General features: G+C 32.7%; 1 protein-coding gene across 1 annotated transcript in view; it reads right to left on the bottom strand.

Moving 5' to 3' along the window:
* Positions 1 to 315: 315 nt before the first annotated feature.
* Positions 316 to 21,095, bottom strand: part of LOC134692569 (voltage-gated potassium channel subunit beta-2-like) — a 115,134-nt gene continuing 94,354 nt past the window's right edge. Inside the window, exons 4-11 of the mRNA XM_063553027.1 lie at positions 10,899 to 10,985; positions 10,070 to 10,276; positions 8,834 to 8,928; positions 7,932 to 8,052; positions 7,069 to 7,157; positions 6,278 to 6,366; positions 4,694 to 4,744; positions 316 to 670 (exon numbers count right to left, since the gene is read on the bottom strand). Coding sequence (XP_063409097.1) covers positions 4,711 to 4,744; positions 6,278 to 6,366; positions 7,069 to 7,157; positions 7,932 to 8,052; positions 8,834 to 8,928; positions 10,070 to 10,276; positions 10,899 to 10,985 — 722 coding nt within the window. The 3' untranslated portion in view covers positions 316 to 670; positions 4,694 to 4,710. The remainder of the gene's footprint in view (positions 671 to 4,693; positions 4,745 to 6,277; positions 6,367 to 7,068; positions 7,158 to 7,931; positions 8,053 to 8,833; positions 8,929 to 10,069; positions 10,277 to 10,898; positions 10,986 to 21,095) is intronic.

The following is a 21,095-nucleotide window of genomic DNA, read 5'->3' as shown; positions in this document are numbered from 1 at the left end:
GTAATTGGAGAAATCTGTTGAAAACTTTTGGTTTTAATGATTACAGAGTTAGCTCCCATTAATTGTCAATTTCTAGTGCATTTCAAAGGCTGATTTAGAGGGGGCAGACGGTTCAGCCCCCATTTTGTGGGAAACAAAAATGGTTGACCATTTAGGAATAACGGAAGCATGAACTGCATCGCCCCCCCCCCCCCCCCCCCAACTTCTACAATCAGAGGGACCCCCATTTATGTCAATAAAATATCAGAACAAATTAATGTTCAAAAGGTTTTGAGCAAGTTATCGACAAAACCATATGTTATGCATAGAATCAACCAAATGTGAAACCCAAATAAATGAATCAGTTGCCTTTGAGTACACATTGTACAATATCATTTCAATACAACTGATGTGGTGCCGAGAATTCTTCCTCCTTGTGTCAAAGCAATCATCTTATTAATTCCTGTTTCCATTAAAGTTCTATTTCTTGCATTGTCTTAAAATGGAATGTACGAAAAAAAAGTCTAAATCTAAATGACTTATTATTCAGGTAATACAGAAGATGCAATAGAGTTCTGTGGTAAACTAATGATTAAGTCATCATCAAAATTCCAAACTTTTTTGCGTATTTTGCAATCTTTTGTTCTTTCAGAGATACATCATGTTTAGTATATTCAGTTATAATGGTTACCTGAAAAAGATAACATATCAAATTTTAAATGATAATTAGACTTTAATACTTGATCACTCTCTCCTATAATATAATTTTTTTTAATAAACTGAGAAAATATTTAAAGGGCTTTCATGCACTGCCTGGTAATTTTCCTTTCACATTTGTGAGACTTTGACAAATAATTTCAACATAATTATGTTGACCTTTTTCCATTGCTGATAGATTTTTTTTGGAATTTTTTTTTGGAAAATGGAATTAAAACAAAAAGGGTCAATGTAGATTGAACTGGACAAAATTTAGAAGGTCCACCTCAGTCAGTGGGATTTATGGTCCTAAACCTGTAGCCCTATTAACATGATTTTAAAGATCCAAAATTTTATAATATATCAACCACCATTTCTAGATTCTTGAATAATTTGAAATATATATCATGAATAATTCATTTTATCAGACTTTCCAAAAATAGAGACATGTTATCAGCTGATGAAATATATTGACTTATTACATCTTACATTGTTAATAGGAAATTTTGTGTTGTGTGTCACAATGTGTAAAAAAGAAAACATTATAGGTCAAGGTATGGCCTTCAAGAAAGAGCCTTGCCTCACATCATAAGCAAGATATAAAGGACCATAAGAATGATAATGGTCTAATCTATATAAAAATATGTTGTGTCTTGTGTACTATTATTTGCCCGTTTGTCCTTTTGCTTTTTAGCCATGACGCTATCAGTTTATATTTCAATCTATAAGTTTAATTGTCCCTCTAACATGCGCTCCTCTTTTATGCATGTAATATTCTTAAAGAGTAGAAGTGCAAATTAGAAAATGAAATATTAGAACAGACTTCAGAAAAAACACCTTTTTCATCTAAACTCATAAGCAATACATACATCTTGTGTCATTTTTTCGCTTAAACAATGACTTGATTTTATAAATTGAACGCTGACTAGCAGTATTGGTTATTCAAAAATGTATAAAACAAGAATGTGTCCATGGTACACTGATGCCCCACTTGCACCAGCATTTTCTATGTTCACCGGACTGTGAAATTGTGGTAAAAACTCCAATTTGGTATTGAAATTAGAAAGATCACATCATTGGGAACGTGTGTACTTAGTTTTAAGTTTACTGGACTTCAACTTCATTAAAGACTACCTTGAACAAAAACTTTAATCTGAAGTGGGACAGATGGACGTAGGAATGAACAGATGGACAAATGGACTCACAGACCAGAAAACATAATGCATAAAAATAACAGTATTGATTCCAAAAATATTTCATCTTTTTTGTAACAAAGCACGCACATGTTTAGACTTGAAATATCTATTTTCCTTAAATGTGATTTCTATCATTGACAAAAGTAAAAAAAAAAAGATTTTTTTACATAATAATAGTTTGCTTTAAGCAAAAACTACCTTGGCCAAACCAATAACTTTTTTTTTAACCTGAAGCAGTAGAGAAAAACGAACAGACAGAAGGACTGACTGAAAGACACACACACAGACCAGAAAACATAATGCTCCTTTGCTATTGTAGGTGGGGCATAAAATACCAAGTGCACAACTTTAAGTCAATATGACATTTTTGGAAACAATGCAGATGATGAGGTCGAGTCAGAGGAAAACAGCGAGGAAGAGTTCGCTTACGCTATACCAAAAATTTTTGAAGATGATGACAAGTTTGGTGTAAACAGTCTGTGCAACTTTTTAGTTGAATTCTGATGATAGTTTTTGAAGGAGTTGATAGTGACACAGACGATGCCAAACTAAACCGCAAGCTGTCACTAGGGAAAACTAGATACTGCTAGGCAACATTAAAATATGGAAAATTAGGGGATTAAAACTGATAATGGGAATGAGGAATATGTCAAAGAGACAACAACCCGACCAAAGAGCAGACAAGGAAAAGCATTAGCTAATAGGAAGGTTTGAGAGGCAGGTCAATAGTACTCCTCTTTTGAGGAAGATTTCAATAGGATTGAACAAATACTGTGGATTCATTTACTTTTGTGGTTATCAATTTTTCATGGATTGAGGAAAACTTGCATTTTCCTGGATATTTGATTTCATGGTGTAGCAATAAATGTATACAAAGCCTAAATGATATTCGTATTTCATTGAACATTTGATTTTTGGTGGTTTTCTTGTAACCACGAAACCCATGAAAATTGGTATCCAACGCTAAAAATGAATCTGCAGTAATTATAGAGTTCAGTGGATATCTGGAGAAATAGATACTGTATTTCACAATGTTTCCGATGTTAATATTTTAAAATAAAAATATTATCAATGACCAGTCTACGATGAAAAGTAGGTTACAGCATCCTTCAAATAGTTATCAAAAGTACCAGGATTATAATTTTATACGCCAGACGCGCGTTTCGTCTACATAAGACTCATCAGTGACGCTCAGATCAAAATAGTTAAAAAGCCAAAAAAATACAAAGTTGAAGAGCATTGAGGATCCAAAATTCCAAAAAGTTGTGCCAAATATGGCTAAGGTAATCTACTCCTGGGGTAAGAAAATCCTTAGATTTTCAAAAAATTCAAAGTTTTGTAAACAGAAAATTTATTAAAATGACCATATAATTGATATTCATGTCAACACCGAAGTGCTGACTACTGGGCTGGTGATACCCTCGGGGACGAAACGTACACCAGCAGTGGCATCGACCCAGTGGTGTTAATAGTCAAACATATCCTTTTTTTTGTAGTTGAGATTTTGATTATATTTTGATTTTGTTTTATAATGACTGCATATATTTTTAGAATTATCCAGTCTTAATCAAAACTTTGTTTATGTCAATGGAAAACAGCTAAAAATAAATAGAAAGGCAAGGTTTGAAAGCCAACATGCACTTCTTTTGAGGCAAGTCAGGGCATAAAACAGAATTAACACTCAAAATGCAAACAAGAGCTACTAGATTCATTCCTCTAAGCTATTACTATATCTATGTACAAGTGCAAAAGATATCTTTGAGCAAGTGTTTAAATTATTCTATGTTCAAATTAGGCAATCATACCATTACCTCCTTTGTGGTCTAAAATTCATTAAGAAATCGAATAATTTTGAATAAAACTTACATTCATAAAATTTAACAAATTTAGATGAAAACTGCATAAAGAATAGTCTTTTTACAGTTTTTCATTTCTTGTATTGCCAGACTAAGGTGTGTAGAGCACTCACATGGTTTACATTGTCAAACTATTTTACTAGAGTAATCGAAAAGTAAGCGATGATTACATCCAAATTTTTGCTGTAATCAATTAAATTAAGATTACACGTAATCGAAAATGTCTTCGATTACAGATTACTATCGATTACTTGAAAAAATGTAATCAATTACAATCGATTCAATTACAGATTACAATTACCCCATCCCTGGTCAAGGTCAATAGGAACAAGGTTTTGAAATTTCATTGTCAATGTCAAAAGGAAGAAATTTATGGAATAACATTATATCATGTGAAGAAATTTTTATTTTCCTTCACTAATTGAAAACATGCTTTGTTACTTGTGCAGTGTGGATGCACTAGAATGTGTCCCTTTGCCTGTAGTGTATGCTCTCATATTTTTACAACCCGCCACATTCTCTATGGATGTGCCTGTCCCAAGTCAGGAGCCTGTAATTCAGTGGTTTGTCGTTTGCTTATGTGTTACATTTTTGTTTTTTCTTTCATATTCTATACTTTAATTAGGCAGTCAGTTTTCTCATTTGAATTGTTCTATATTTCAGGGTCTTTTATAGCCGACTATATGCGCTTTGCTCATTGTTGAAGGCCTATGGTGACCTATAGTTGTTAAGTTCTGTGTCATTTGGTCTCTTGTAGAAAGTTGTCTCAATTGCAATCATACCAAATCTTTTATATATTTGCCATAAGTATTTCTGTCAAACAAAAACATACAAAATAAAATCTAAAGGATTAGAACAAGGAGAATATATATAAACTTAAATATCACATTCAAAATACTAAATAAAAATAAAATGGAAGATGCACTAAACCAAGTAGGAGGCTAAATTTCATTCCTAAAGATATACCTATTTATATGGGGAAGTTAAGGCTTGCTTGTTGACCTTTGTAACCAGTTTCTACAAAGAGTATATAACATGTCTTTACAAATAAAAAAAAATATAGCTTTCCTCAAAATCATTGTACATCGATTTCTAGTAATAGTTCAACGATAAAAAATATATTAATAAATACACACCAAGTTAAATGATTTAAAAAAATCAAAAACTAGCGTCATACAAAAAAGCCAGCAAAGCTGAAGGATACAAATAAGGGAAAAGGGAAAAATATGCCAAACAAGCAAAATAACAAGTTACCAGCAAAACAGGCAAAACCAATTCATCAATTACTATTTATACCAAGTCAAACAAACATTGATATGTCAAAATCTATTTTAACATTGGAACAAAAAAGGCCAAGGTTGATAGACAGGTGGATAGACAGACATATAACTATTCTAAAAGAATTTTTCATCCATCACAGAATTGTAGAAAATACACTTTATATGTATACATATTAGTCTGAATCACTCACCTATTAACATTTGAAATAACTACCAATATCTTGTGATAAGGCAAAAACTTGAAACTAGTCAAATATTGTCAATTAAGGGAAATAACTCTTGCTGTTACTGTATAGCAAATTATTTTCGCAGGTGTAAAATTTCGCAATTTTCACTTAATAAGGTATACAATATATATTTTAGCGATTATTATTTTTGCGGATTCAAACCTGATATCAATACCTTCTTTTCATGTGGACTTTAAAATTGGTGGAATTTATTTTGGCGATTTTGTTCTATCAGTCAAAATAAGCAAAAATGTACACCCCGTGAAAAAATTACCTGCTATACAGTATCCAATAAATTTAGTTATTCTGGTATTTTTTGTGAATCTTAATGATCAATTTTGCTATTTTAAAGTTTTGCCTTTCTATATTTTTTTCAGAGATAATAGACAAAACACTCAAAAAGAAATCAATCAAAAGAAGAAAAACATCATTAAAGGGCAATAATTCCTTTTAGTATATATTGAATGGTTTTGATCATATTGGATATTTTATTGGTTTTGTATCAGTGGGGGATCTAGAAATTTTCATAAGTGTGGGCCCACTGACTGCCTAAGAGGGCCCCTGCTCTAGTCATGCTTCAGTGATTCCAAATATAATCAACCATTTTTCCCCCAGAAAAGGGGGGCCCTGGTCCCCTGAAAATTTAAATCCGCCTTTGTGTATGCTGATCAATTTTGAGTTTACATTTTCTAACTACGAATCATCATTTTTAAGACAATAGATAAAAATATTAAAACAAGTCAAAAATTGTCATTAACAGGCAATAACTCCTTCAGGATTCATGAAAATGAAGTCAAAATGTCAGAATGAACTTCAAATTTGTTGAAAAATATACATTATGATTTCAATTGATCAAAAATGGAATGATTGAAGGTAAAAATAAACATGTACATGTACTACTATTGCTAATTTTCCGCCTGTATAAATGTGTTACAATTTAGACCTTCCCAAAATGTTCAAATCCAAATTAAAATAAAATTTCTACTCACAAATTGACAATAACAAACACATCCATATAAGATGATACTTTTGTTTTATCATACCTCATATTACTTTCTTTCTTCACTTTTGGTGAGTTCCCTAAAATCTTGTCTAACTCTTGCATAATACTTCCTGACAATTTAGGTACATACTAAAAAAACAAAAATAGAAAGAAAAAAATATCAATTATCATTCAAGTAAATTGGCTTTGAACTAGCTTTCTCAGGTCTAGATTTGTGTCTTCATTTTTGTTTTCCAAGGTACAATGGCAAAATAAAACACTTTTTTGTAGTGCTTACGAGGCCAATTTCCATGTATTCAATATTTCCAAGGGGTACAAGTCTTTAAAAAAAGTCGACATCCATCATTATAAACCTTGTTTGAGATATTGCTGATTTTAACCTATAGTATAAGTTTTATAAAAATCTGGCAAAAATTGTACTCATGAGCTAAAGCGGCCATTTTCCATAAATTTAATATTACCAAGGAGCATAACTCTTTTTTTTTCTTTTTCAGCTACCATTTTTGAACCTAACCTAGATATTGCTATTAACCTGCAGTATAAGTTTTATAAAAATCTTTCAAGAATTGAAGCTGTGAGAGTGTTACATGACTGGATGGATGGACGGACACTCAATATTTCCATGAAAGCTCATTATTCAATTACCAATATATAGAATTTTTTTGCAATGTATCTTTTCTTTAACATTGTGAAAAAAATCCATTTTGGATGTAACAATTCTTCTGATTGGCTGACAGTGTTTTGTTTATCAGTTCAAAGACATAATTTTGTCATGTAACCATGACGTCATCAACAATATGGACCCTAAAAAATTGGTTATGGAATAATTACCTGTAAAGCCTGAATGTTAAGATAAAGTTGATCTACGGTAGAAGCTCCTAGTAGTACACACTGTACATTTTCATTTTTCAATACCCAAGCTACAAAACAGAAAAGTGATATTTTGTAAAAAGGAAGAAGGGAATTATCTCCCTTATTTGAAGTAAAGTAGTAAATTATCTCCCTTTTTTGAAGTAAAGTAGTAAATTATCTCCCTTTTTTGAAGTAAAGTAGTAAATTATCTCCTTTTGAAGCAAAGAATTAAAAATATCTTTATTTGAAGCAAAGTAGTGAATTATCTCCATTATTTAAAGAAAAGTAACAAATTATCTCCCTTATTTGGAGCAAAGTAGTATACTAAATTAACTCCCTAATTCTTGAATCAGCGCAATGTTATCTATTAGATGACACTGAAATGTTTGACTCTGGAAGTAGCAGATTATCTCCCTTATCTAAAAAGAAGAAATACAAATTATCATCACTTGTTAAACCGTTGTGTTTATAAACATTTAAGAAATTTCTTTGGAAAAGCAATAAGTGATATTTAGTAATTTGAATGGATATTTTATAGAATTTGACCAGTTTGAACATTTAATCTTTTGAACCTCATGAAGTGGGTGTGATGAAGACCACAACTTGTTATTTTTCTATGCCAATTTTTCTCTATTCTTCATAATATGGTTTATTCTCTATACTGTTAAATCAACCAGACCATTATAGTACCACTCTCAGGCTAGGGTTGTTAGCTTCAGCTTCAGAGTTTTTTTCTGTAAGATTTTAGATACCTACCTTAGGTAAAGGAGATTTGCCCCCTCATATGACCCCCTCTCTATAGCTACCATTAGGCTTGTCAACTTCAGCTTTTAAGTACATACCTAATGCTAACTGTGACATAGAACACCCTAATCTGTCTGCTATGATGGCTGCCTCTCTTAACCTGGCCTGTTGCCTTCTTCCCTCCTCACCCAGAATTTTGTCTTTAAACCATGAATAACCCTAGCCATAGAAATTTTTTTCATGATCATACAATTAAGTTAGAATTTTATAGAATAGACTAAATAAACTTAATACAATTGCTAGAGGCCCAAGTGCTTGTAGATGTCAGCAAGCCTGGTTACAGTCCAAACTACAAACTCCAATGAGTGGTTGCAACACACCTTTTATTTATGTATAATACATATATAACATTAAAATTTTTATCTATAATTATTGAATAAACATCAACTGTGATTTCCAGACTAAGCTTTCTAGAGATGATGCAGAAATAGCATTTTGGGGTAGTTCACTCATTGTTCAAGGTCATACAGTAACCTACAGTTTCTGTATGATTTGGTCCCTTGTGGAATGTTGTCTCATTGACAAGCAAACCACAACTTCCATTTTTATAAAGTTCCTTATTTGTCCTTTTTTATTTCCTTCTTTTTTTTATCAAACTAACTTCAGCAGAAAACTAAACAATTGACACAGTCCTAGGCAATACAACGTCTCTGGAAAACCAACTTATGTGAGGCAAAAACCAGAAGGATTATCTAGAAGTCATTTGTAGCATCAGGCCTTGAAGACATAAAACTTTGCTCAGTGCTCTGAGCACAAAAATCATACTCGACACATGAAATCCATCAATTTGATTGGTTGATTTTTGAGTTGGAGTACAAAAATCATGCTCGAAACATGAAATCCATCAATTTGATTGGTTGATTTTTGAGTCAGAGTACAAAAATCATGCTCGAAAGTTTTATGACCGTGAGGCAAGGTCACCAGTGTTAGGGCAACTTACCTTCAAAGCTGCTCTAGAATAGATAGGCACACCATCATCATACTTCCCTGTCAGTATACCACCTGCTAATGGTGACCAGGTTATCGTACCAACACCTAGGGGAACAAAGTAACATAAGAAGTAGATCATATTTCCCCGTCAGTATACCACCTGCTAATGGTGACCAGGTTATCGTACCAACACCTAGGGGAACAAAGTAACATAAGAAGTATATCATATTTCCCTGTCAGAATACCACCTGCTAATGGTGACCAGGTTATCGTACCAACACCTAGGCAAACAAAGTAACATAAGAAGTAGATCATACTTCCCTGTCAGTATACCACCTGCTAATGGTGACCAGGTTATTGTACCAACACCTATGCAAATTTACATATTGAATTTATATCAAATTTAGTTTTCTTTGTTTTGTACAAAAAGTTGTAAGCATTCTGATGTACCAACACCTGACAATGTAACATAAGAAACATACATACAATGTATCGTATTTCCCTGTCAGTATACCACCTGCCAATGGTGACCAGGTTATTGTACCAACACCTAGTGAAACAAAGTAACATTGGATATATATCATATCTGGTTTTCTTTGTTTTGTACAAAAATTTGTAAGAATCCAATGGTATGTTTGCTTGATGATAAATGAGATGTTTTTAATACTTGAAAATATGTGTGTAAAATGTGGAATCAATCCTCAACCTTAGAAAAGTGTCTTATGCAATATGTCAACGTGAAATCTGGATTACTTAGGCATGATATTTCCTTAAAATAAGCATGGTGACTGGTGGGACTATGTTATTATAACCAATTTTGAGTTCTTACAATGCAAGGTGACAAAAAAGTGATCACATGATTATAACCAATGCACAAAAAACACGATTTTTTACTCTGAATTTCTTCAGCAACAAAGTGTTGGTGCTCTTTCAAATCCCTTTTGATCTGGAATCTTGAATTATCTAAATTGCTTTAATGGACAAAAAAGCAGAAAACAAATACAAGTTTCAACCAGGTAATGTCACAAATATGTGTGGTATATATTCCACAAATCATAAAATTGAGAATGGAAATGGGGAATGTGTCAAAGAGACAACAACCTGACCATAGAACAGACAACAGCAGAAGGTCACAAACAGGTCTTCAATGTAGCGAGAAATTCCCACACCCGGAGGTGTCCTTCATCTGGCCCCTAAACAAATATATACTAGTTTAGTGATAATCAACGCCATGCTAAACTCATACCTATTTTCTGATAGAGTTCTGGCATTTGTAGTTCTACCTTCTCTCTCTGTAGTAAGTGGTATTCAGCTTGCTCAGCTATTGGAGGGATCTGGTTAAATTGTCGAGCTACAGAATAGGCCTCCATTATCTCTGTGGGCGACCAACGTGATGTACCCCAGTACATTGGCCAACCTTGGTTTATAACATATGTGAAAGCCCGAACAATTTCTAAAAGAAAAATTACAGCAACTATTGGTTAACATAATTATAACAATGGCATAGACTCGAGACTAATTTTATTCTCACTACAAAATAGATATAACAAGTGAAACTGTGAGCTACTGCTCACTGATGATACCCCTGCTGCAAGAAGATAATCGTAATAGTGTTAAAATATGTTAGTGTTTGGTAAACAGGAAGTTGTTGAGATGAAACTGAAAACACATCACACTGTATAGCTGACTTATATGAACCCTAAAACCAAATTTCAGAAATCCTTGTATTTTAATTCCTTAGAAACATGTATCATAAACTTTTAACTTGGCTATCATGTGTAAAATAATACATGTGTTCAGTAAACAGGAAGCTGTTGAGTGATGAATCTAAAAACGCATCACACGGTATGACTGACTTATATAAACCTTGAAACTAAATATCAAAAATCCTTGTATTGTAGTTCCTGAGAAAAATGCAACGAAAAATATTCATGGGAGGAACAGACTGACGGATGGATGGAGGTAAAACAGTATACCCTCACTTTTTAAAGAGGTATTTTTTTATTTTTTTTTACCATTTTGGTCAGATGAGCTAAGAACTGTGCTTCTATTTTGGTTGTTGTACACATACATACCTTCCATTGGAGTGTGTGAGTCTGGTCTATTTGCAAATACTATATCTACATAATCTAACTGAAGTCTTTCTAACGAACACTTTAAACCTAGAATGAAAAAATTTACAGAAATTGGATTACATACCAGTCAACTGACCCGTTTTCTGCGGGTGTGACCCGAGATTTTCGATTATTTAAAAATACATATATCTTATAGTTTACGACAATGAATCATAATGTCTGATTACTGAAATAGACATTAAAGGTATACTTCAGAGGTCATCAGACACATTTTAAACTGCATACCCTGATGATGATTGTGGACAGTATGGTTAAATTTGTCTGAGAAGTTTGGTTAGTTTCAGAGGAGAAGATTTTTTAAAAGATTACATTTTTTTTCAAAAAATGGTTTAAAATTGACTATAAAGGGCAATAACTTCTTAAGGAGGCTCGCGGGTATAAGATTTTCCAAAAAAAAATAAACTTTAATTTTTCATTACAAATTTTATTTACTACCTTAAGTAGTTGTTACTTTATCATATGATCCAAAAATCATTCCAAAACATCAATTCGTGTTGGCCCAAGGTGACTTTTAAAATGTTGATAACACTCAAAAAGCTCCAAATTATCTCCCTTTGGTGCAGAAATGCAATTTTTTTGCATCAAAATTCAAATATCTTTTTTAACTCATCGGTGACCTATATTTTTCATTGCTGTTTACTGTTTATCTCTATCTATAATAATGACAAAGATAATAACCATAAACTGCAAAATTTGCCTGTTTTATAGGTATTACGAGGACACACAAACATCTATCAATATATTTTTAGTATTTATTTTAACCAATTCATTAAAATATGAAATAAAAAAAGTTTTTAAGAACCTTTGCATTTCACCTTAAACCAATTCAGGGGCAGCAACCCAACTACAGGTTGTCTGATTTGTATAAAAATTGCAGGGCAAATAGATTATAACCTGAGTGATGAACATATTTAACCCATGTCAGATTTGCTGTAAATTCTTTAGTTTCAGAGATGTCAGCCAAAATCTGCATTTTATCCTCATGTTCTATTTTTAGCCATGGTGGCCATCTTATATGGCAGGCCCGATCATGCCACACATATTTCAAGTATATACCTCAATGATGATTGTGGCCAAGTTTGCCTTCATTTTGCTCAATTATTTCAGAGGAAGATTTTGTAAAAATTAAAGATGATGGAAGATGACAAAAGACGACAAGTGATGAGAAAAGCTCACTTGGCCCTGTAGGCCAGGTGAGCTTAAATAATAATTTAACTAAATAAAAAAATAATAATAATAATTGAATGAAATCAAATTATTGAGATGTACAGAAGTATTTAAAATCAGCTGATACAATTATTAACCTAGGAGTCAGGTTTTTATCTATCTAATCTATTTAGTAATAAGTGTTTAAACAAATCATGTAACTGGGTATCTAAAAGCCTTGACCTTCTATTATCATATCACTTATCAAAGTACAATATATGTAGTATTATTAAAGGAAGAAAGTATATCATATATTTATATATAATGGCCTTCTCTCAGTCTGTTATAAGAAGTCAAGCTCCAGCTAAATGTGGAATATGTGAAACTGACCGACCAATAAAGTGGAAGTGTTTTGACTGTAGTAAATTGCTGTGTGATCATTGTAAAGAAAAGGTTCATCCAGAATTAAAAAACACAGAGAATCATCAGGTAGTAAACATCAAAGATGTGGGACAACAGACTGCAGTAGAACTGAACATCAATAGACAATATAAAACTAATTTATCTAAAGTATCTCCTTTATCTTATTGTCATGATGATTCAATGTGGATAAGTAGTTACATAGATAAAGTATTACAAAGAGTAAAACCTGAAGGAACCAAACTGAACATACTATCCAGCTTGAATATTGAGATCTATGGTATGGCTGTTACTCAATCAAATAATCTACTTATCGTTACTGAGGGATCGAGAAGACTGAAACAAATCAGTAGTAATACAGGTACACTAACAGACTCAGTCTATAATGTGTCACGTACATTCATTCCTACAGCAATCCATATCACTAGTGACAGTAAAGTTCTAGTAGGAGGTGTTAATGGAGGAAGAGGTGGTGTAATACTAATGAATCAGAATGGAGACCATGAGAGAGTGTATGAACATGATCATCATAAACAACCTATATTTTCTGGTCCGTGGAGTATCACCAGCACTAGTAACGGGAATATTTATGTGGTGGATCTAGCAAGTGATGACAGACGTAGAGTAGTAGTGTTGGGACAGGGTGGTGATATAATCAATATATATACAGGAGACAAAGAGATCAACAAGGATGAACCATTCTATCCAGCAGACATAGTGACAACACCTAAAGACAATGTTATTATAGCTGATGCAAGGACTTGTACACTTCATATCCTGAACAATGCTGGCCTGTTAATGACATATTATAAAACGAGGGACATAAACATAATGCTCCCACGGTCTCTTACATTCTCTCCATCAGGACAATTCTATATAGGATGTTTGACAACAAACAGCAGTACAATCAAGGATGCCAAGATATATGAAGTGACCATATCAGGATGTTAATCATGTGAATGTAACGAAGAAACAAATTGTTTCCTTTATTGTTATTTTAAATCAATTTAAACATTATGTAACAGCACCAGTATAAAATATAAATATAACTAGTATCTCAATTGTTTGTAAAACAATTGAAAGGTCTTTCCTGTAAAAGTGATGTTTTCGTTATGTTCTTTGTACGACCTTTCGTTTGATATACGACAAGCATACCTTCTGAAACTTTTCGCTTTTTACACTTAATGACCTCATCCGCCTACATTTTTGAGATCGGAAGTATGATATATGTAACACATGGTAGATGAGCTTTAATTTGATATGCGACAACGCCATGTTATAAAAAGTTTAAATTTGCACTTAATAACCCCATCCAACCAATTTTTGGAGGTTGGGAATTTGATATTTCAAATGTACACATCATGACCTTTCATTTGATATACAACAACCCTATTGTAAAAGAAATTATTTTTTTTGCACTCAATGACCCCATCCAACCAATTTTTGGGGGACGTCAATTTGAAATTTGAAAAGTACGCTTTATGTTCTTTCATTTGATATGCGACAACCTTACCATCTGAGAAATTTGAATTTTTGCACTAAATGACCCCACCCTTCCACCTGGGATGAAAAAGAGGTTTAAAATTTTCATTTTTAAGTAGAGTGTATTGAGACCTTCAATTTGATATATCAGATGACCCCATTTGACAAAGTGCAAAAAATGATGCAATATCGACGATATAAATAGAAGTTATGAAACTTACAAAGTCAATGCAAAACATGAAAATTTCAAATTGATTTTTTTGGTGTTTTTTTCCATGGAATGTTTTTGGTATTTGGTCAAACATATAACTATGTCAACCTCTTCAATTTCTTAAACATTTTAAGTGGTAAGCTCTTGTTGATTCAGAAATACATGCCTCCGCTCGCAAAACTTTAAACTGCAGTATCTCTATAACGACAATAGATATCTCAAATCTGTTAAATGATAAATGATCTACAGTTGAAGGACAACATTATAGAAAAAGAATTGGGACAATTTCAAAGTTCACCAAGGTCACAATTAATCATCAAATATATGATGCAATACCAAACTTGAGAACCGGAAGTCATAGAGACATGGGACTATCACCATTCAACTCAGGACCACTTGACCTTTCAGAGATCACAATGTCAAGGTCATAGTATAATGTGAAGGTCAAGGTGAAATTGCATCATGACGTAACATTGACCTCAAATTGAAGGTCTTGAATTTCTGATCATCTTTGCAGTATATAGTAGGTTGATATCTGTTACCTTAAAAAAGATATACACAAAATACTAGATTTTTAAGAATCATCCCGTTGTAACTTTTGAACAGACGGTCGGACATTTTTCGGTTAATAATATAAAATGTAGAGCTCGTCGAGAGGAACATTTTATACGCTGTATGTATGCAGCAAAGTCTTATCGTTTTCCTAATATGTAAGCTTGAAATTGCAGCGTAATTTTTTTTTGCACTCAGTGACCTTTGACCTTGGGTGCATATTCAAGATCACATGAATTACAGATTATTGGTGCAGGTCCCAAGTCTCTACGACTTCCGGTTCTGAAAATAAAAAAATTCTAAAACTGTTCACAATTTTTCAAGGGGAATAACTCCTTATAAGGGTTAATAACAAAATGATTGTATATGTTCAATAACATTGCCATCTGTTCTTGTACATGTTACCGTTTTCAAATCGATTCTGTCTTGAATACTTTTTGCTAAAAATGTAAAAGAAAGAAATTGCTTCAAGGGGACATAACTCTCATAAGGGATGATGAAATCCTTAGCAGCCTCATATGGTAACATATCATGATAAGATCTAGCTATTGTCCAAATAAGGTCATGATATCTTTTAAAACATTTAAGGGGGGCCATGTTGAAAAAAATCAATAAAAGGGAGATAACTTCTAAAGGGGATGATGAAATCCTACAAAAGTTCATCTTGTAAAAGTTCATGATGAGGTCTATCGATGGTCCATATTTGGTCTTGATAACTTCAACAGAAAGGGGAGGAGGCCTTGTCAAACAAATGTTGGAAGAAAAAAAAGAAAAAGAAACTAGTATCTCAATTGTTTGTAAAACAATTGAAAGGTCTTTCCTGTAAAAGTGATGCTTTCATAATGTACTTTGTACGACCTTTCGTTTGATATACGACAAGCATACCTTCTGAAACTTTTTACTTTTATCACTTAATGACCTCATCCGCCTACATTTTTGATATCGGAATTATTATATATGTAACATAGAGTAGATGAGCTTTCATTTGATATGCGACAACGCCATATTCTAGAAAGTTTGATTTTTGCACTCAATAACCCTATCTTACTAATTTTTGGAGGTCAGGAATTTGCTATTTGAAATGTACACATAATGACCTTTCATTTGATATACAACAACCCTACCTTAAAAGAACATTTATTTTTTGCACTCAATGACCCCATCCAACTCATTTTTGGGAGACGTCAATTTGAAATTTGAAATGTTCGCTTTATGTTCTTTCATTTGATATGCGACAACCTTACCATCTGAGAAATTTGAATGTTTGCACTAAATGACCCCACCTGTCTCCCTTGGATGAAAAGGGGGTTTCAAATTTTCATTTTTAAGTAGAGTTTATTAAGACCTTCAATTTGATATATCAGATGACCCCATTTGACAAAGTGCAAATAATGATGCAATATCAACTATATAAATAGAAATTATGAAACTTACAAAGTCAATGCAAAACATGAAAATTTCAAATTGAATTTTTTAGTGTTTTTTTAAATGGAATGTTTTTGGTATTTTGTCAAACATATAACTATGTCAACCTCTTCAATTTCTTAAACATTTTAAGTGGTAAGCTCTTGATGATTCAGAAATACATGCCTCCGCTCGCAAAACTTAAAACTGCATTATCTCTAAAACGACAATAGATATCTCAAATCTGTTAAATGATAAATGATCTACAGTTAAAGGACAACATTATAGAAAAAGAATTAAGACAATTTTAAAGTTCACTAAGGTCACAATTAATCATCAAATATATGATGCAATACAAAACTTGAGAACCGGAAGTCGTAAAGACATGTGACTATCACCATTCAACTCAGGACCACTTGACCTTTTAAATATCACAAGGTCAAGGTCATAGTATAATGTGAAGGTCAAGGTGAAATTTCATCATGACCTGACATTGACCTCAAATTGAAGGTCTTGAACTACTGATCATCTTTTAAGTTTATAGTAGGTTGATATCTGTTACCTTTAAAAAGATATACACAAAATACTATACTTTTAATAATCATCCCGTTGTAACTTTTGAACAGACGGTCGGACATTTTTGGGCTTATTACATAAATTGTAGAGTTCGTCGAGAGGAACATTTTATACGCTGTATGTAGGCAGCAAAGTCTTATCGTTTTCCTAATATGTAAGCTTGAAATTGCAGCGTAATTTTTTTTTGCACTCTGTGACCTTTGACCTTGGGTGCATATTGAAGGTCACATGAATTAAAGATTATTGGTGAAGGTCCCAAGTCTCTACGACTTCCAGTTCTTGCAATAGATTTTTTCTAAAATTGTTTACAATTTTTCAAGGGGAATAACTCCTTATAAGGGTTAATAACAAAATGATTGTATATGTTCATTAACATTGCCATCTGTTCCTGTACATGTTGCCGTTTTCAAATCGATTCTATCTCTAACATTTTTTGAGAAATGAGCAAAGGAAAGAAATTGTTTCAAGGGGAAATAACTCTCAAAGGGGATGATGAAATTCTATGCAGCCTCATATGGTAATACATCATGATGAGATGTACCTATTGTAAAAATAAGATCATGATATCTTTAAAAACAACGAGGGGGGGTCATGTTGAAAAAAATCAATAAAAGGGAGATAACTTCTAAAGGGGATGATGAAATCCTACACAGCCTCATCTGGTAATACTTCATAATGAGGTCTACCGATGGTCCATATTTGGTTTTGATAACTCCAATAGAAACGAGGGGAGGCCATGTCAAACAAATGCTGGATGAAAAAAAAAAAAAAAAAAAAAAAAAAAAAAAAAAAAAAAACATGCGAAAAACAATAAGGTCTTTCCTCACGGAGAGGAAAGACCTTAAAAACATTAGAACTAGTATCTCAATTGTTTGTAAAACAATTGAAAGGTCTTTCCTGTAAAAGTGATGTTTTCGTAATGTTCTTTGTACGACCTTTCGTTCGATATACCACAAGCATACCTTCTGTAACTTTTCACTTTTTACACTTAATGACCTCATCCGCCTACATTTTTTAGATCGGAAGTATGATATATGTAACACAGGGTAAATGAGCTTTCATTTGATATGCGACAACGCCATGTTTTAAAAAGTTTGATTTTTGCACTTAATAACCTCATCCAACCAATTTTTGGAGGTTGGGAATTTGATATTTCAAATGTATACATCATGACCTTTCATTTGATATACAACAACCCTATCGTAAAAGAAAATTTATTTTTTGCACTCAATGACCCCATCCAACCAATTTTTGGGGGACGTCAATTTGAAAATTGAAATGTACGCTTTATGTTCTTTCATTTGATATGCGACAACCTTACCATCTAAGAAATTTGAATGTTTGCACTAAATGACCCCACCCTTCCCCCTGGGATGAAAAGGGGGTTTAAAATTTTCATTTTTTAAGTAGAGTTTATTAAGACCTTCAATTTGATATATCAGATGACCCCATTTGACAAAGTGCAAATAATGATGCAATATCAACTATATAAATAGAAGTTATGAAACTTACAAAGTCAATGCAAAACATGAAAATTTCAAATTGATTTTTTGGTGTTTTTTTCCATGGAATGTTTTTGGTATTTGGTCAAACACATAACTATGTCAACCTCTTCAATTTCTAAAACATTTTTCGTGGTAAGCTCTTGATGATTCAGAAATACATGCCTCCGCTCGCAAAACTTCAAACTGCATTATCTCTAAAACGACAATAGATATCTCAAATCTGTTAAATGATAAATGATCTACAGTTGAAGGACAACATTATAGAAAAAGAATGTGGACAATTTCAAAGTTCACCAAGGTCACAATTAATCATCAAATATATGATGCAATACAAAACTTGAGAACCGGAAGTCGTAGAGACATGGGACTATCACCATTCAACTCAGGACCACTTGACCTTTCAAATATCACAAGGTCAAGGTCAAAGTATAATGTGAAGGTCAAGGTGAAATTTCATCATGACCTGACATTGACCTCAAATTGAAGGTCTTGAACTACTGATCATCTTTGCAGTTTATAGTAGGTTGATATCTGTTACCTTTAAAAAGATATACACACAATACTATACTTTTAAGAATCATCCCGTCGTAACTTTTGAACAGACAGTCGGAATCTTTTGAGCTCAGTGTATAAAATGTAGAGCTCGTCGAGAGGAACATTTTATACACTGTAAGTATGCAGCAAACTCTTATCGTTTTCTTAATATGCAAGCTTGAAATTGCAGCGTAATTTTTTTTTGCACTTGGTAACCTTTGACCTTGGGTGCAAATTAAAGGTCACATGAACTTAAGATTATTGGTGTAGGTCCCAAGTCTTTACGACTTCCGGTTCTCGAGATACAATTTTTAAAAAATTGTGTATATTTTTTCAAGGGAAATGACTCCTTATAAGGGTTAACAACAAAATGATTGTATATGTTTATTATCATTGCCATCTGGTCTTGTACATGTTGCCGTTTTCAAATTGATTCTATCTTGAATACTTTTTGAGAAAAATGTAAAAGAAAGAAATTGCTTCAAGGGGACGTAACTCTCATAGGGAATGATGAAATCCTTAGCAGCCTCATATGGTAACACATCATGATGAGATCTAACTTTTGTCCAAATAAGGTCATGATATCTTTTAAAACATTTAAGGGGGGCCATGTTGAAAAAAATCAATAAAAGGGAGATAACTTCTAAAGGGGATGATGAAATCCTACAAAAGTTCATCTGGTAAAAGTTCATGATGAGGTCTATCAATGATCCATATTTGGTCTTGATAACTTCAACAGAAAGGGGATGAGGCCTTGTCAAATAAATGTTGGAAGAAAAAAAAGAAAAAGAAAAAAAACTAGTATCTCAATTGTTTGTAAAACAATTGAAAGGTCTTTCCTGTAAAAGTGATGTTTTCGTATTGTAATTTGTACGACCTTTCGTTTGATATAAGACAGCATACCTTCTGAAACTTTTCGCTTTTTACACTTAATGACCTCATCCGCCTACATTTTTGAGATCGGAATTATGATACTTGGAACAGAGTAGATGAGCTTTCTTTTGATATGCGACAACACCATGTTCTAAAAAGTTTGATTTTTGCACTTAATAACCCTATCCAACTAATTTTTGGAGGTCGGGAATTTGATATATCAAATGTACACATCATGACCTTTCATTTGATATACAACAACCCTACCTTAAGGGAAAATTTATTTTTTGCACTCAATGACCCCATCCAACCAATTTTTTGGAGACGTCAATTTGAAATTTGAAATGTACGCTTTATGTTCTTTCATTTGATATGCAACAACCTTACCATCTGAGAAATTTGAATGTTTGCACTAAATGACCCCACCCGTCCCCCTGGGATGAAAAGGAGGTTTAAAATTTTCATTTTTAAGTAGAGTTTATTGAGACCTTCAATTTGATATATCAGATGACCCCATTTGATAAAGTGCAAATAATGATGCAATATCAACTATATAAATAGAAGTTATGAAACTTACAAAGTCAATGCAAAACTTGAAAATTTCAAATTGATTTTTTGGTGTTTTTTTCCATGGAATGTTTTTGGTATTTGGTCAAACATATAACTATGTCAACCTCTTCAATTTCTAAGACATTTTAAGTGGTAAACTCTTGATGATTCAGAAATACATGCCTCCGCTCGCAAAACTTCAAACTGCATTATCTCTAAAAGGACTATAGATATTTCAAATATGTTAAATGATAAACGATATACAGTTGAACAACAACATTATAGAAAAAGAATTGGGACAATTTCAAAGTTCATAAAGGTCACAATTTATCATCAAATATATGATGCAATACTAAACTTAAGAACCGGAAGTCGTAGAAACATGGGACTAGCACCATTCAACTCAGGACCACTTAACCTTTCAACTATCACAAGGTCAAGGTCATATTATACTGTGAAGGTCAAGGTGAAATTTCATCATGACCTGACATTGACCTCAAATTGAAGGTCTCGAACTACTGATCATCTTTGCAGTTTATAGTAGGTTGATATCTGTTACCTTTAAAAAGATATTCACACAATACTATACTTTTAAGAATCATCCCGTTGTAACTTTTGAACAGACGGTCGGACATTTTTGGGCTTATTGTATAAAATGTAGAGCTTGTCGAGAAGAACATTTCATACGCTGTATGTATGCAGCAAAGTCTTATCGTTTTCCTAATATGTAAGCTTGAAATTGCAGCGTAATTTTTGTTTGCACTCGGTGACCTTTGACCTTGGGTGCATATTAAAGGTCATATGAATTTAAGATTATTGGTGAAGGTTACAAGTCTCTATGACTTCCGGTTCTCGAATATAAATTTTTGAAAATATATTTTTAAT

The sequence above is a fragment of the Mytilus trossulus genome, chromosome 12, assembly GCF_036588685.1.
Source record: "Mytilus trossulus isolate FHL-02 chromosome 12, PNRI_Mtr1.1.1.hap1, whole genome shotgun sequence".
NCBI lineage: Eukaryota > Metazoa > Mollusca > Bivalvia > Mytilida > Mytilidae > Mytilus > Mytilus trossulus.
This window is presented reverse-complemented; position numbering and strand designations above follow the sequence as displayed.